The sequence below is a fragment of the Nycticebus coucang genome, chromosome 17 (genome assembly GCF_027406575.1).
Source record: "Nycticebus coucang isolate mNycCou1 chromosome 17, mNycCou1.pri, whole genome shotgun sequence".
NCBI lineage: Eukaryota > Metazoa > Chordata > Mammalia > Primates > Lorisidae > Nycticebus > Nycticebus coucang.
In genome coordinates, this window is record NC_069796.1 from 44,187,806 (window position 1) to 44,206,232 (window position 18,427).

Consider the following 18,427-nt stretch of genomic DNA (forward strand, 5'->3'; position numbering starts at 1 on the left):
GAATGTATTTTGTAATTTTAAATGTATCTCTGCTGGGAACTAGGACCATAAGCCAAGCCTCTTCTCTATAAGACCAAAGTTCTGTCCATAACGCCACTCAGAAAATGAGAATGCTGGAGGAAATGTTTCGAAGAACACAGAAACCATGGCTACTGCATAAGTCTGGGACCTTATTCTCTATCCACCTAGCATTCACTCATAAGGTCCCTCTGGGGTCCATAGAGAGTTCTCTGCTCAAAACTAGTCTTTTCTCCTAAATCTTTCCTGAATACTCAAGTTTAGGTCTCCACCTCAGTATCTGACACATCCCTTCCCCTTAAGACCATGTAGGTTGACTTTTTATGGATTTATTGAAAGAAAAATGGTAAGTCAATGTATCAGCCATCCAAGGAAGAAAAAATATATGTTGTTTAACCTAATGGATTCTTGTTAGAATGAAAATATTATGCCCATCACATAAAGATGAGGTCTCACATGCTGTTCATGAGACTAGATGGGCCTTCCAACTATTTACTCCTCCATCCATCCCCACCACAGAGTAATCTATCCAGTACCTGATCTCCCAGGCAGCCATGGAAAAATAAATTAGAAGTTGGAGGTGTTAGCAAGGAGACATACGGTCCCTAACTTTGGCAACTCACATCAATTTCTTTGGGTGAGTCTATTTTCTAAAACACTATTTAAAATTGAGAGTCTTTTGAAAAGGTTTGCAAAATAGCCTGGTACTATCTACTGCTGTGTGCTTTAAAAATGCCACAATTTAGTGGATTAATGCACAAACATTTATCTCAAAGTATCTGTAGTTCAAAAATGCAAGAGTAGCTTAAGTGGTTGGTTTTGGCTCAGGGCTATTGTCCTCGAGGCTGTGAGATGCCAGCCCAGGATGGCATCTTTTGAAGGCTGAACAGAGGTGATGGATGTATTTTCAAGATGGCGTACTCATGTGGCTTCTGGTAGGAGGCTTCAGTTTCATACCACATAGAGTTCTCTAAAGGTCAGCTTGAGTGTCTTCATGATGTGACAGCTGGCTTTCCCCTGGAGAGAGAAATGGAGAAGATTTGCATATCCTAATGTCAGACATCACACACATTTACCTCTGCCAAATCTAATTCATTAAGTTACTAAGTACAATCAACACTTAAAAAGAGGTGAAGTAGGGCCATCCTTTCAAAAGGAAGAGTAACAATTTGTCAGTGTATTTTACAGCCACCACAGCATCTATTCCAGAACTTTGCCATATTCTGCAATGATTTAATTACAAGTCAGAGCAGCCCAAAGATGTTCCATTCTTCAAAGTGAACATAATGGTGATCCAATGCCACCATTACTATTGGCTTACAGTGGCAAAGAGGGTCAAGAAAAAGGAAAGGGGGACAATGCAAGGCATTATCATTACTTACACGGCTTTAAAAAGTGTTTTGAAATCACTCCAGCAGGTTCAGGACACCGTGAAAATAAGTAACAGTCATAATCAGTTGTACCTCCTTGGATAGTCTGGGCACCCACTAGACTTGTGTCTGAATAGCTTCAGAGGAAGCTATTACACACAATGGACAGTCGGCTCTTGAATCCCCCGCCCTTACCTGAGCATGTTCAATTTTACTGTCCTCTTCTCTCTGCTAAACTAAAATAAACGTACTAACATCCTGGTGGGAGAAGTGGAGCAATAGTCAGCTAATCTATTCTCTAAGAGGAAAACTAGAAAAAGAACATGTTTTCAAGCTTTTGTGGGTCAGGACATTGAGGTTAAACTCTGCTAAAAATTTCCTCTGTGAGGCAATGGAGGATACATGGGCCCCCAAATGAATACTCTTGCCTGTTTCCTGTTTTTATGGCATACTCTGCCTGGACCATCCAGGGTTACAAATTCAGGAAATAATACAGAGATACTCTCTCCATCCCCGTGCCACCCACACAAACTCACACATACACCCTACCTAATATACCAGGTCTTTTTAGAACATACATTGAAATACTAGTTTTAGGACACTGGTCAGTTATGTTGAGTGACATCTGTGTGAGATGTCTGGCATTCCTGAAGTAGTGACAATAATGATGAAGAGGAGGAGGTAGGGAGGAGGATGAAGTCTTTATTATGTTCCGGAAACTGTACTAGGAGCTTGACATACACGATCTCATTTATTTCTCCTAACAACTATCAGAGGTGAATATTATTGTCATTCCCATTTGACAGATGAAAGAACTGAAGCTTAGAGGTACTCAGTGGCCTACGGGAGCCCAGACAGTGAATATGAATCTGAACCCAAATACCATGTCAGCACCTCGCACTGACCTAAGCTAGAATGAGTGCCCAAAATAATTACTTAAGTCCCCTCCCCGGCCCCAACGGGCGGGCGGACTGCCCTGAGGAGGCGGGGAGGGGAGGGCTGAGCCGGCCGGCGGGCGGGCGACGAGGCCGAACTTCTGCGCTGCCCCCAACCGCACGCGGAGGAGCACGCAGTCGGACCTGGCCTTCTTCAGGTTCCCGCGGGATCCGGCCAGATGCCAGAAGTGGGTGGAGAATTGTAGGAGAGCAGACTTAGAAGATAAAACACCTGATCAACTAAATAAACATTATCGATTATGTGCCAAACACTTCGAGACTTCTATGATCTGTAAGTTCTTCGAGATAATGCAATACCAACAATATTTGATCTTACCAGTCATTTGAACAATCCACACAGTAGACACAGAAAACGAATAAAAGAATTGAGTGAAGATGAAATCAAGACTCTGAAACAGAAAAAAATTGATGAAACTTCTGAACAGGAACAAAAGCATAAAGAAACCAGTAACAGCAATGCTCAGAACCCTAGTGCAGAAGAGGTGGGTGAAGAACAGGATGAGGACATTTTACCTCTAACCCTGGAAGAGAAGGAAAACAAAGAATATCTCAAATCCCTATTTGAAATCTTGATTCTTACGGGAAAACAAAACATACCTCTAGATGGACATGAGGCTGATGAACTCCCAGAAGGTCTCTTTACTCCTGATAACTTTCAAGCACTGCTGGAGTGCCGAATAAATTCTGGTGAGGAGGTTCTGAGAAAGCGCTTTGAGACAACAGCAGTTAACACATTGTTTTGTTCAAAAATACAGCAGAAACAGATGCTAGAAATCTGTGAGCGCTGCATTCGGGGAGAAACTCTCAGGGAAGTGAGAGACTCACGCTTCTTTTCTCTCATCACAGATGATGTAGTGGACACAGCAGGGGAAGAGCACCTACCGGTGCCGGTGAGGTTCGTGGATGAATCTCATAACCTGAGAGAGGAATTGGTGGCCTTCCTGCCTTATGAAGCCGATGCAGAAATTTTGGCTGTGAAATTTCACACTCCAATAACTGAGAAGTGGGGATTAAATATGGAGTATTGTCATGGCCAGGCTTACATTGTGTCCAGTGGATTTTCTTCCAAAATGAAAGTTGTTGCTTCTAGACTTCTAGAGAAATATCCCCAAGCTATCTACACACTTTGCTCTTCCTCTGCCTTAAATATATGGTTGGCAAAATCAGTGCCTGTTATGGGAGTGTCTGTTGCATTGGGAACAATTGAGGAAGTTTGTTCTTTTTTCCATCGATCACCACAACTGCTTTTAGAACTTGACAATGTAATTTCTGTTCTTTTTCAGAACAGTGAAGAAAGGGCTAAAGAACCGAAGGAAATTTGCCATTCTCAGTGGACAGGAAGGCATGATGCTTTTGAAGTTTTAGTGGACCTCCTGCAAGCACTTGTTTTATGTTTAGATGGTATAAATAGTGACACAACTGTTAGATGGAATAATTGTATAGCTGGCCAAGCATTTGTCCTCTGTAGTGCAGTAACAGATTTTGATTTCATTGTTACTATTGTTGTTCTTAAAAATGTCCTCTCTTTCACAAGGGCCTTTGGAAAAAATCTCCAGGGGCAAACCTCTGATGTCTTCTTTGCAGCCAGTAGCTTGACTGCAGTGCTGCATCGCTCAATGAAGTGATGGAAAATATTGAAGTTTATCATGAGTTTTGGTTTGAGGAAGCCACAAATTTGGCAACTAAACTTGATATTCAGATGAAGCTTCCTGGGAAATTCCGCAGAGCTCAGCAAGGTATCTTGGAACCTCAACTAACTTCTGAGAGTTACTATAAAGAAACCCTAAGTGTTCCAACAGTGGAACACATTATTCAGGAACTTAAAGATATATTCTCAGAGCAGCACCTCAAAGCTCTTAAGTGCTTGTCTCTAGTACCCTCAGTCATGGGTCAACTCAAATTCCATACATCAGAGGAACACCATGCTGACATGTACAGAAGTGATTTACCCAATCCTGACACACTCTCAGCTGAACTTCATTGTTGGAGAATTAAATGGAAACACAGAGGAAAATATATTGAGCTTCCATCTACCATTTATGAAGTCCTTCACCTGCCTGACATTAAGTTTTTTCCTAATGTGTATGCATTGCTGAAGGTCCTGTCTATTCTTCCTGTGATGAAGGTTGAGAATGAGCGTTATGAAAATGGACGAAAACGTCTTAAAGCATACTTGAGGAACACTTTGACAGACCAAAAGTCAAGTAACTTGGCTTTACTTAACATAAATTTTGATATTAAACATGATCTGGATTTAATGGTGGACACATATATCAAACTCTATACAACTAAGTCAGAGCTTCCTGCAGATAATTCAGAAACCATTGAAAATACCTAAGAGACTTTAAATATATTTAAAGGCTTTCTCTTGTATTTGATATTTGAAAGAAGAGCTGTAGGTGGATGTAGGCCACCTAATTACTGAATATCTTTGCCTGTAGGCCTTCATTGAATACTTTAGCCGTTGATAATCTACCTACTTGAATGGCCTCTGTTGAATGCTCATGCTTTGAAAACCTATTTGTTCTTCCAGAAGATAGCATTAAAAGTGCCATCTTTCATTTTTTTGTGATCTCGGCTACTGACACTGTTAAATTGTTTTAGTTAAGTCAATTTAGACATAACATTTACTATCACAGTAGACCCGTCAGGTATTGAGTTGTCAATTCTTTGAAGAAATAAATTTTGAAGAGGTATGATAGGAAGGAATACATTTGATAAACTGTTACAATAAAGCCAATGATTGACCCTTGAATCTAGTAAAAGTTTTAAATATATTGTTAAAAATCTGTGGACAGTTAAAAGAAATTACCAGAGAGAAGCTTGCGAGCTCACCAAATGAAGATTTCTGTGTACATTTTGTCTTTATCAACTGAACTTAAAGGAACAAGTGATAGTTACAGTTTGAATGGAAGAGCCTGCCATTGTTACTCCCCATCAGGTTGTTGCTGTTTACATTCCTTTGTCGAGCCTATTCTCCATAAGCTTTTTAGCAGGCATATGTTGAACATTTCTGTTTCCTGATTGACAGAATCAGAGGCCATGGATACTGACAACTAACTTAACTGTTTTCTTCTGTCTTTTTCCATGACTTTATATACAGCCTCATCTTGATTTATAAACAAAACCTGGAAAAGCTACAAAAATAAGTGTTTTGTGGTTTATCTAGAAATAATATGGAAAATATTGCTGTTATTTTTGGTGAAGAAAATCAATTTTGTATATTTTATTTCAATCTAAATAAAATGTGAATTTTGGTTATAAAAAAAAAATTACTTAATAGGGGAAAAAATGGATGAAGAAGGAAAAGGAGAGCACTAAGGCCCTGCTGATGGTTCTTCCCTCTTAATGGTACAATGACCCCAGTCACAAGGCTTGATCACTATTATTTGGACATGTATTTTTGTTTCTCAACTACACTGACAGCTTAGTGGATATAATCCCATCTCATGGGATCTCCCTTCAAAGCACACAGGAAACCCTGTTTCCTATCCTATGATAGAATTTTTTTTAAAGAGAAATTCCATCTTTCTAATGAGGCTATTGACATTACCACCCTGACATGGAAAGAAGACAGACTCGGAGAAAGCAGCAGGACATTCATATTTCTCACTGATGGGAAATCAAAACTGGAAAACAGTCTGTTCTTACTAGTCTGCAATTCAAAGTCTTGTTTTGTGAAAAGCACAGCTCCTGGCGCAGAGTTTCTCAGGACACACAGACCCATTCATGCAGAGGGCTGAATCCATTCAGGCCTCATTCTCTGCCCCCTCCTGTGGCACTCAACATCTTTTCTGTTGTAACAAAGGACATCTAGTATTACCCTTTCCAGGTAATCCCCCAGAAAGCAAAATCTATTAAACAAAGGCCAGAATGTCAGTTTCTTACAAGCTAGCCTAAGAAGTATGTATAATTAATAATCAACTCTCTGCTTTTACTAAATCAGATTAATAAACCAAGTGTGCTTTTGAAATATAACCCGCCTAGGGATTTTAGTAGGACAGGGTTGAGAAAGTGTAACATTTACCAACTATTCTGCCTTCAGAGTCTTTACATTTGTTTGTGCTACTTTTCTGCAAAATGAGTGGAAAATAAACAGCCCCATCTGAATGATGATTATACATATATTGATTATTCTTACTGTGGCGTTGGCAGTGGGAGGTTGTATGTAAGAGAATATGAGTTATCAGCAATTCTGAATCAGAAGGCCTTTTGAAATCTGTTCATAGATAGTATCACTATTTCATTTTCCTGATTAGTCTGATAATCAAATCAGAAATATGCTAAATATTTAATGTTAGCAATATCAAGTATAATGACTAACAATTACTGAGTGCATAGTAATATTCAAAATACTCATTATTTTCCCTACTTTGCAGTTGAGAAAACTTAGGCCTAGAGCAATACTTTTATCTCATGGCACATTTGAACCTATAGTTAAACTTCGGGGGCACACATACATTTTAGTGATCAAAAAAAAGTTAAAAAGAATATACTTCCTGTGCTTTGAACTTCTTTAATAATTTAATTCATTATCTTTAAAATTTTTCATGGCATACCAGTTGAAAAACACTGGTCTACAGCTTGTGAGCCAGCTTGCCCAAGAAATTCTTAACCCAAGGTGGGGTGAATGCTTAACACCAGGTACAACTGTCATTTGTCTCTGCTCTTATTATTACCGTGATATATGTCTCCTTCTAATGAAAGAAGAAACCTTCAGTGGTGAAAATATTACATCCTAAAACTTGTCTACTTTCTAAAAAGTGCTCCAATTTCTATTACCATTTATTTTCCTGGTGGCTTAGTCCTATCTAAGAACTTTTTTTGGCCTCTGAAATTGGAACATGCCCCTGAGGTAAAAATTCACTTATTCCATCCATTCCATAAACACTTACCAAAGGCCGAGTCTACCTCAAAACATGTGTGAGCGGCGGTGCCCATAGCTCAGTGGATAGGGCGCCGGCCACATACACCCAGGCTGGCAGGCTTGAACCCAGCCTGGGCCAGCTAAACAACAATGACAACTGCAACAAAAAAATAGCTGGGTGTTGTGGCGGGCGCCTGTAGTCCCAGCCACTTGGGAGGCTGAGGCAAAAGAATTGCTTAAGCCCAAGAGTTTGAGGTTGCTATGAGCTGTGACATCACAGCACTCTACCAAGGGTGACATAGTGAGACTCTGTCTCAGAAAAAAAAAAACCTGTGTGAGCACTGAAAAAGCATTGCCTCAAGAACCAGAGTCTGCCCCTTCAGTGCATGAGACACACATTGAAGCGTGTAGCTGGGCCCCCAATTCGGAATCACCTAATAGAAATGTCATCACCCCTGAAACCTGAGGATTGAGGAGAACTGAGCCAGGCAAATTGCATTTGTGTGAGCTGTAGCCTGAGTATGCCCTGTTCCCTCCACTAGAACATCAAGACCGTTCTTTACAGGTTTGCCAAAATTAAAAGTAACAATTCCAACCACCTGCCAGATAAATAGGAAGAAATGCAATATTTTGCATCAAAAGGAAACTTAACGAGAATGTCATGATGCGGGATGTGGACATAGAGTAATGGCTTTCATGGACCTTGGCAGACCATCAGCATCTCACTGAGCTGTCTCCTTTCTTGTCATGGCTACACAAACATGTCTATAAAAACCTGTGTAACCCAAGTGTAACTGAGGGCAAACACCCAGCCTTCAGAGTTTAGTAAAGAAAGAGAGTCACCGGCTTGTACTTTTTATAGGAAGTTGACAGCCCCTCAGTCTCATGATTCTAGCATTTTTTTCCTTTGAGTAATGTGTATGGTTTCTGAAGAATGAAATAGCTGTCATTCAAAATGGTATAACTTGCTTATTCGTCAACTCAATAAGCGTAGGGTATATTTGCTCTTCTAGTTGCTGTCTAACACAGAGAAGGTGTTAAAGTCAGCTCCTGCCTTGGCCTGAAAGCATCAGGGAAAATATGGACTTGGATGCTTTCCTTGCAATATCAATTGGCACCTCAAACTGACTCTGATGAGGATGGGAAATTAGAATTAATGAAAATAAAGCAGCTGTCTTCTTTTACTGAAACATTAGTTCATTTCCCTTTGGATTGACACCCAGGGTCATTTCTTAGGTTATTAAAATTCTCTTAGTAGGGAAAAAGTGGTGGATTTTCTATCCTAGAGGTGATTAAAAGACAAATGCCTCCCATGCATACATAGGTTAATACAGTAAATTGTGTAAATCTTTCATAGTAGGAAGCACATTCCAGGTAAAGTGAAGGGCATATGCAAAGGAAACACGGTACGTACCTAACTTTAAGTCATGTTTTTGCCTGGATCATACAGATCCTGGAGAAGAGTGCCAAACTATAAGGTGAGAGTGTGAACAAGGGCTGGTGCAAAAACCATAGTAAGAATTTTGGATTAAGTTATTTGGTCTAATCAGATTATGCTATTTAGAGTATAGTAAGAAGTTCCCCAAAGAGAGGGGCTATCCTCCTCTCTGAGAACTGGACTGAGTTCAAATACTTAACTTTGGCTTTCTATAGGTTCTCTCTGTTTTCATTGCCATTGAGGAAGAAACGTAAAAGGTGCTGGGTTCCCAACTATGGTCCATAAATGCTTTCTGCTGCCCTACATTGCATAATTATTTCCTCCCTTCCCTGTAAGAGAATGTAAGAGCTTCAAATACCACCATGTCTTCTGCATCATCCCCACCCTGAAAGAGTGTACATAGCCTCACCTCAGTGCCATCAGGCTTGGGATATGCATGGCCAACCTAAGTGACCTTGAGATACCCCACAAGGAGCAAAAGTGTTAAGAGAAGCATCATTTGTTTCTGCCAGCACTCTTGCTTTGTTTCCCTCTGCCATAGAAGGGCGTGTCTCAAGTTGGGTCTGCTCCTTGAGCCTGGGTCCTACAATGCAGGGATGAGGAAAAGGAGAGCAGAGCCACAGCAGCAGAATCACAGGCACCAGCATGAGATGTGAATGGAAACCACACTGTGAGTCACTGTAAGTCACCAAGGCGGTTCAACTGTTGGTTACTGCTAAGAATCTGAATAACATATCTGCTGAGAAAGCTCTTTCGATTTCATTGCCAGCCATACGGGAAGATAACAAGCAGGCACAAGAAAACAAACAAAAACCTTTGGATGGGGTGGTTTACATGCCTAGTGCCGAGCTCTTCTCCCATGTGTCAGCTCCTGTGACTTCATAATGGCTGTCTGGAGGGCTACGATGGGAACGCTTGTGTAGTCATCTCCAATCTCAACAGGGAAAATTGGCATAATCAATTATTAATGTCTGCCATGAGCATGGAATTCAGAGGTGCTGACACAGATGGCATGTTTGCTGGCCTACAGTCAACTTCTTTCACTTTCAGCCTTTCAAAGAAAAAAATAATTGTGTTTTCCCCTCTGTCCATTATCTTCCTCAGGATGCTTACAGATATTCTTTCCCTTTCAAAGGACTCTCACACATGTGGCATAGGAAGCTGCCTCTTTTTCCACCACTGATAACAGAGTCGAGGGTCAGCATAAACACTCCTTCTTTCTCTTTGGATGATTTGTCCATGGGGTCCCCCTTCTGATCATTCCTTCCTGTGCTTCTGCAAGAACTGATCAGCTTTACTGTTCCTAGAATCATATAAGCTCTTCATGGAGCCAAAATGGATTAGGTAATCTTCTCTAAACTCCATTCTCACCAATCCTACCAGCTCACTCAGGGTTAAGCTAGGGCATGAAACTGTGGACCAAGGGCATATTTCATGTGATAATCAGGCAGCTAGCCTACACCGGGCTCCTTCTCACAAAGACCCACCCTCCAACAAAGCACGCTTACATCGCTGGAGGACCAAATTTCATTTCCCAAGCCTTCCCTTTAGCTTACTGTGCAGTGGGCCACAAGCTAACTAAATGAGGAGAATTGATTTTATTGTGTATTTCCATGTGCTAGTCTAGGAGATTAAATGCCCCACTTAACCACACAAGGTAGTTATCACCCCCATTTTACAGACAAGAGTCGTTTGCACAATCAAAAAGCAGGGCCAGGATTCAGAACCAGGTCTTGCCAACAGCAGAAAGGAGACTCCTTCCTTCTCCCTGCACTTCCAACTCTTGATTTGATTCAGTGCTTTTAGATTTCTGAAAGTGTTGTTACTCCTCAGCAGAATATGTCAACTTCAGTGAATAAAATTCATCTGCGTAAAGCCTAAATGCATTTATTTAGACATTTCCTATCACTACTTTCCTGTGTCTTTTTCCTCTATGCCAGATATGTACTAAATATTTGTTGAATAAATACATAACTGAATGAAATATTTTTTTCTTGACTCCTTTCAAACCCTTTTCAAAATCCATGTACCTACAATGGCTGCACTCACCTCTGAATACTCCTCCATCTACGTATCCATCACATGAAAGGCACCTGCCTGTATGTCCCCCTACCCTGCAAGTGAGTCCCACGCTACCACAATCCATGAGTCTCTAAGGTGAGGAAATAGATCCAGAGTTAAAATTAGTTAAGACACTCCATACATAAGTAAAAACCTATAAAAAACCACTTTTCTATAATCAAGTCATTTATCTATTTAAATAAACTTTCTTACCTGATTTGTTGCGCTTCATTTCCTGTCACTGGTTTATATTGTTATGTGTGGCTACCTATGTATACACACACATTAACAGTCATTTTTTCACTTACATGTAATTAAATATCCAAATTATTTTTTCCAGGCCTATAGGCACTATCTCAGTAAGAGTGTGAACTCTAGAAGGGCAATTACTAATTTTTAAATAATTTTATAATTTTGGAATTCTCACTTCAATATCTTCAGCTATCTTAGTAAATGTTCATGACTGACCAAGGATCCCTCTCCTTCCCTATCTAATCCTTTGAAATAAATACTAATGGGCAATTAAATATTAAAAGGGAGCAATTGAATGAGGAGTGATCTTCCTGGGGTTAATTATGGAGTGCCTACTGTGTCGCAGGAATCACATCAGGTGATGGGGACATCATCTCTGGCCTCAAGTACATATTCTCATGGATAAACAGATAAGTACAACATGGTATTCTAAGGCGATAGAATCTCGGGATATCCTACATATTGAGGAGAGGCAAATATGACTGCCTGCTGAGATCTCTTATTACTGAGCTTGCTCCTGAAGTGATGGAAAATGCTGTAATGCAATCATAATAAATATTATAATGCAATTACAATAAATGTGTGTTGAATTTAATTAAATCAAATTGATACCTTGCTCTTCAGAAGTTCAAATATGAAACATGAAACATGATAAATGAAAATGTCATTTTTTTTTAAATTTATGGCTTTTCAGTAAGATGCACATGGAGATATTTCAGAAGATGTTTAACCTGAAAGAGTCCTTAAGAAATTCTATAAGCTTCTGGCCCTACCAAAGTGGCCCTTTGATCTGCTGAATGGATTCATCTAGAAGCATCTTTAAAATATTATCAGGCATTTGAAGTAAACAAATTCAAGGACCTGGAAAAACAAGTGTCAGATTTTTCTGCAATTGAATGATTTAAATTTGACAATGACAACTGAGTGTGATTGATAGCATTCAAAACCACACAAATTATTTCACAATAAAGCATGGTCCCTAGCAAAGCATATCTTCTAATGTTATCCTCTAATAATTAGAGGCATCTTCTAGCCTCTTTTCTCTAAGTTCTTTGAGAAAAAGTCCTGTGTCTTTCCTGCTGATTACCATAGACTGGGCCCTGCCAAAGTGCCGGACACAAAGTGCCCACAGATAATGGGATGGAGCAGTATACAACTGACTGCATGAAAAGGAATATAATGAACCGTTCCTTGGAATTGTCTGAAGTCTTGTGGCATTTATAAACTTGCACATCTCTCCTTTACCCTCCACATTGAGCAAATCTATCTTCTTTTTAAACTTTTTGATGAATGGATAAAAAATATGGTACACACACACACACCACAAAGCAATACTTAGTTATAAAAGGAATGAGATAAAGTCATTTGCAGCAACTTGAATAGAACTGGAGACCATTATCCTAAGTGAGGTATCTCTGGAATGGAGAAACAAATATGGCATGTTCTCACTTAAAAGTGGGAGTTAAAGGATGGATATATGATTAGAAAAGAGTGCAACAGACATTGAAAGTAAGAAAGGGGGAGGGTGAGAGGGAAGTTAGGGATAAAATGTTACTTATTGGGTACAATGTACATTATTCTGGTGATGAGTACACTAAAAGCCCTGATTTCAGCATTATAAAATTAATTCATGTAACAAAAAACACTTGTGCCTCCTAAATCTATTCAAAAATTTAAAAGAAAGAAAATAAAAATTAGCAACATTTTAAAAACCAAAAATGCCACCACTCAGAATTAGCCAATATTAATGTTTTGTTAAATGCTTTTTTAAGGTTTTCCTATGCAGATACACACTTAAAAATGTATTTGGTCCGGCATAGTAGCTCAAGCCTGTAATCCTGGCCCTTGGGGAAGTCGAGGCAGAAGGATCACTTAGGGCCAGAAATTTGAAACCAGCCTGAGCATAAGCAAGACTTCATCTCCACAAAATTAGGAAAATTAGCTGGGTATGGTGGTGCATTCCTGTGGTCCCAGCTACTTGGGGGGCTGAGGCAAGGGGATAACGTGAGCTCAGGGGTCTGAAACTCCAGTGATCATGCCCCAGCAACAGAATAAGACTGTCTCAAAAAAATAAATAAATAAATAAAAACTTGACTTATATAGTATTTTCTAATTTGTGTGTTTATAAATCGTCAACAAGTATTTTATGGTATAAGCATGCATGTGTATGCCTCAAAAAATTTTTTGGCCTATACTTTTTATTCGACAGCTAGATTGTTTCCAACTTTTTGTTATTTTAAACAACAATGTGATAAGTATATTTCTATTTACTATTTCTTGCTTTTATTTTAAAGTTGTCTCTAAAAATCAGTAGAATTGCTAGGTCAAAGGTAAAAACCGTTTTAAAGGTTCCTGATGCTCACGCTTGAATTTCACACTTAACTGCTTTACACAACCACTGTTCAGATCCTGGGTATTATTGTCTTACTGGCTTATACACTAAAGTAAAAAATTAACATATTCATTTATTTCCTACATTTAGTGAGTAATAAAGTGGTTCTGTAAACACTGTCTCTGTGTATAGAATCAGAAGGTATAATAGTTAGTTAAGAATTGGGTTCTCAAGCCAGATTACTTGATTTCAGATTGTCAGCCACTCGCTAGTTCTAGGCCACAACTAAGTTAAATAGCATCAGTGTGTTTCAGTTTCCTCATGTGGAAAAAGGGGTAATTAAAATATCTATCTCTTAGGCTTGTTTTGAGAATTAAATAAATTGGTCCATTAAATGGACTCAGAACAGTATCTAACACAAGTAAGCCTTCAATAAATGCTATGCATTTTCTTCTACTTCCTAGGAACTCTACTACTAAATTAATTTTTCAGCCTCCCTTGCAGTTAGATATATTGATAAGACCAGAATGTTAGGATGAACTGATGTGTGTCATTTACTGGTCTGATTCATAAAATCCTTCAAGACATGATTTTCATCAATTTCCTTATCAGCCAGCTAAACAAAGACCACTCCAAGAACCTGACACAGGTATAACCACGAGAAAAAAGGAGCCTGGGTCTGTAAATTACTACAGAACAGAGCCCTAACCTCCACCAACCACACTGAATTATTACATCAGTGAGAAATAAGTGTGTGTGATGTTACATTTAAATTTTTTGTCACTATTATAGCAGTTCACCTTACTGGAATAAGATAGTTGCTGTTATTATTATTCCCTATCACATACTATCTGTTTAAAAAAAGAATTTTGGTTTCAAAATATGAAGAACGGTTAGATAAAAAGAGTTCAGGACCTAAAATTTGCTGCAGATATGTCTATCTGGAATGTATTTTATCTCATCCCTATTTCTTTATATTCCCTATTTTGGCTATAAGCTACAGAGGTTAATCTCAATACAGCTAAATGTGTTTATTCAACTTAAAAATACAGATCCCTCATATTTCCTCTTAGCTGCAGTGGCGAACATAATTTTCTTACATTTACTGAATCACTTAGGCCATAAATACCAAAGTACTAGCTGAGAAAATCCAGGAGGAAACATTCTTTAGGAAAGAGAGAAATATTCAGAAGAAAGGCTATCACATTTTTTAAAAAAGAAATTCCCCACAATGGTTCTAAGGTTCTGAAATGTTTAAAGGAAACTCATACCAAGCAGGAATACATTTCCCAAATGTACCCCTTGAGGATCATAGATCTGAAAGAAAAATGCTCCATTTGAGGCATTGTTCATCTTGCAAAAATGTTATTTGTGACCAAAGGAAGGGGAAGGAAAATGATACCAAGAATGATGATTACACACACACACACATGATCTCATGAGCTTTCAGGCAAAAGTTTATTCAAATATAAACCATGAAGCACTTTCCACATGGCTTATTTTTAAGGTTCAAGCTCTCAACTGAGACTAGCTGAAAGGGACCATAAGACATCAAATAACATTAACAAGGTTCTTCCCTTACCTTTGTATCATGCTCTGCAAGGTTTTTTGTATATTGGAAAGAATTATCAGCTCCATCCTGCAGGAGGGGACACTGAAACTCAGAGAGATTACAGGGCTTGTCCAAGGTTACCTGAATAGGGCTGCAAGCTGAAGAAAGCAACCATCCATTAAAAGATCTGCCAGCTTCTGTTTTCACCTACGAATGTTCTGAAAATGATCAAAGCGACAGCTATGATCAAGTTAATCAATGTAACAGTTACAGATGTGCGTATGAGAGAAAGAAGAACATCTTTGAACTAGTCCCAGCTTAAATCTTAGAAAAGAACAACTGAATGGCTCAGTGGGTAGTAGGAAAACTTTATTTTCATCATTCCTGTGAAATACCCGAAATGCCAAATGTTTACCAACTCTACCTTAAAAACATACTTGTTTTAGGCAATAGTAAATAAAACAAATGTCTAGACTAACAAAGTGATTTGTATCTTTCTTTTTTTTTTTATTAAATCATAGCTTTGTACATCAATATGATCATGGGGCACCATACACTTGGTTCATAGAATATTTGACACATTTTCATCTCATTAGTTGACATTGCCCTCCTGGCATTTTCTTAGTTACTTTGCCAAGACATTTACATTCCACATTTGCCAAGGCTCACATGTACCCTTGTAAGATGCACCACAGGTGTGATCCTTTCAATCCCCCTCCCTCTACCTCCCTCCCCCCTCCCTCCCCACGCTTTCCCCCTTCCCCCTGTTCTTAGGTTGTAACTTGGTTATAGCTTTCATGTGAAGGTCCTAAGTTAGTTTCATAGTAGGGGTGAATACATTGGATATTTTTTCTTCCATTTTTGAGACACTTTACTGAGAAGAATATGTTCCAGCTCCATCCATGTAAACATGAAAGAGGTAAAGTCTCCATCTTTCTTCAAGGCTGCATAGTATTCCATGGTGTACATATACCACAATTTGTTAATCCATTCATGGATCGATGGGCACTTGGGTTTTTTCCATGACTTAGCAATTATGAATAGGCTGCAATAAAGATTCTGGTACAAATATCTTTGTTATGATCTGGTTTTGGTCTTCTGGGTATATGCCCAGCACAGGAATTACAGGATTGAATGGCAGATCTATTTTTAGATCTCTAAGTGTTCTCCATATCTCTTTCCAAAAGGAATGTATTAATTTGCATTCCCAACAGCAGTGCAAAAGTGTTCCCTTTTCTCCACATCCGTGCCAACATCTCTGGTCTTGGGATTTTGTGATATAGGCTAGTCTCACTGGAGTTAGATGGTATCTCAAAGTAGTTTTGATTTGCATTTCTCTGATGATTAAAGATGATGAGCATTTTTTCATATGTTTGAAGGCCGCTCGCCTCTCTTCTTTGGAGAAGTTTCTTTTCAAGTCTCTTGCCCAGCCTGTGATGGTATCCCTTGTTCTTTTCTTGCTAATGCGTTTGAGTTCTCTGTGGATTCTGGTTATTAAACCTTTGTCAGAGACATAACAAGCAAATATCTTCTCCCATTCTGTGGGCTGTTTGCTTGCTTTACTTACTGTGTTCTTGGCTGTGCAGAAGCTTTTTAGTTTGATCAAGTCCCAAAAGTGTATTTTTGAAGCTGCTTCAATCGCCTGGGGGGTCCTTCTCATAAAAAACTCACCCAACCCAATTTCTTCAAGGGTTTTCCCTGCACTCTCTTCTAGTATTTTTATAGTTTCATGTCTTAAGTTTAGGTCTTTAATCCAGTAAGAGTCTATCTTGGTTAGTGGTGAAAGGTGTGGATCCAGTTTCAGTCTTCTACAGGTTGCCAGCCAGTTCACCCAGCACCATTTGTTAAATAGGGAACCTTTTCCCCACTGGATGTTTTTAATTGGCTTGTCAAAGATTAAATAACAGTAAGTAGCTGGGTTCATCTCTTGGTTCTCTATTCTGTTCCAGACATCTACTTCTCTGTTTTTGTGCCAATACCATGTTGTTTCGATCACTATCGATTTGTAGTATAGTCTGAGGTCTGGTAGTGTAATTCCTCCTGCTTTGTTTTTATTTTTGAGTAATGTCTTGGCTATTCGAGGTTTTTTCTGATTCCATATAAAACGAAGTATTGTTTTTTCAAGATCTTTAAAGTATGACAGTGGAACTTTAATGGGGATTGCGTTGAAGGTATATATTGCTTTGGGTAGTATGGACATTTTAACAATGTTGATTCTTCCCAGCCATGAGCATGGTATGTTTTTCCATTTATTAACATTCTCTGCTATCTCTTTTCTTAGAGTTTCATAGTTCTCTTTATATAGATCTTTCACATCCTTTATTAGATAAAGTCCCAAATATTTCATCTTCTTTGGCATTACTGTGAATGGGATAGAGTCCTTAATTGCTTTTTCAGCTTGACTATTGTTGGTATATATAAAGACTACCGATTTATGAATGTTGATTTTGTAACCTGAGACGCTGCTGTATTCCTTGATCACTTCTAGGAGTTTTGTAGTAGAGTCCCTAGTGTTTTCCAGATATACAATCATATCATCTGCAAAGAGCGAAAGTTTGATCTCTTCTGACCCTATGTGGATACCCTTCATCGCCTTTTCTTCCCTAATTGCAGTGGCTAAAACTTCCATTACAATGTTAAAAAGCAATGGAGACAATGGGCAGCCTTGTCTGGTTCCTGATCTAAGTGGAAATGATTCCAATTTAACTCCGTTCAATATGATATTGGCTGACAGTTTGCTGTAGATGGCCTCTATCAGTTTAAGAAATGTCCCTTCTATACCGATTTTCTTAAGTGTCCTGATCATGAAGGGATGTTGGATGTTATCAAAAGCTTTTTCTGCATCAATTGAGAGAATCATATGATCTTTGTTTTTTACTTTGTTTATGTGCTGAATTACATTTATAGATTTACGTATATTGAACCAGCCTGGAGACCCTTGGATAAAGCCAAATTGATCATGATGTATGATTTGTTTGATATGTTGCTGGATTCTGTTTGTTAGGATCTTGTTGAATATTTTTGTGTCTATATTCATTAGTGATATTGGTCTATAATTTTCTTTTTTTGTTGGGTCTTTTCCTGGTTTGGGGATCAGGGTGATGTTTGCTTCATAGAACGTGTTGGGAAGTCTTCCTTCTTTTTCTACATTTTGGAACAGTTTGTGTAATATAGGTACTAATTCCTCTTTAAAGGTTTGGTAGAATTCTGATGTGAAACCATCTGGTCCCGGACTTTTCTTTTTGGGGAGGTTTTGTATGGTTGATGTTATTTCCGAACTTGAAATGGGCCTGTTCAACATTTCCACTTGATTCTGGTTAAGTCTTGGAAGGTGACGAGCTTCCAAGTATCTGTCCATTTCCTTCAGATTTGCATATTTCTGAGAGTAAAATTTCTTGTAATATTCATTAAGGATTTTTTGGATTTCTGAGGAGTCTGTTGTTATTTCATCTTTGTCGTTTCTGACTGATGAGATTAGAGATTTTACTCTTTTTTTTCCTGATTAGATTGGCCAACAGTTTATCTATTTTGTTGACCTTTTCAAAAAACCAGCTTTTTGATTTATTGATCTGTTGTATTGT

The 18,427-nt window shown here is 38.7% G+C and overlaps 1 protein-coding gene across 1 annotated transcript; it reads left to right on the forward strand.

The window, feature by feature from the left end:
- Positions 1-2,303: 2,303 nt before the first annotated feature.
- On the forward strand, positions 2,304-5,605 carry LOC128568527 (52 kDa repressor of the inhibitor of the protein kinase-like). Its single transcript, XM_053566205.1, is given in 4 exon segments — positions 2,304-2,511; positions 2,621-2,826; positions 3,628-3,952; positions 3,955-5,605. Coding segments are annotated over 4 exon segments (1,467 nt in total). The 3' UTR covers positions 4,683-5,605.
- Positions 5,606-18,427: the final 12,822 nt, after the last annotated feature.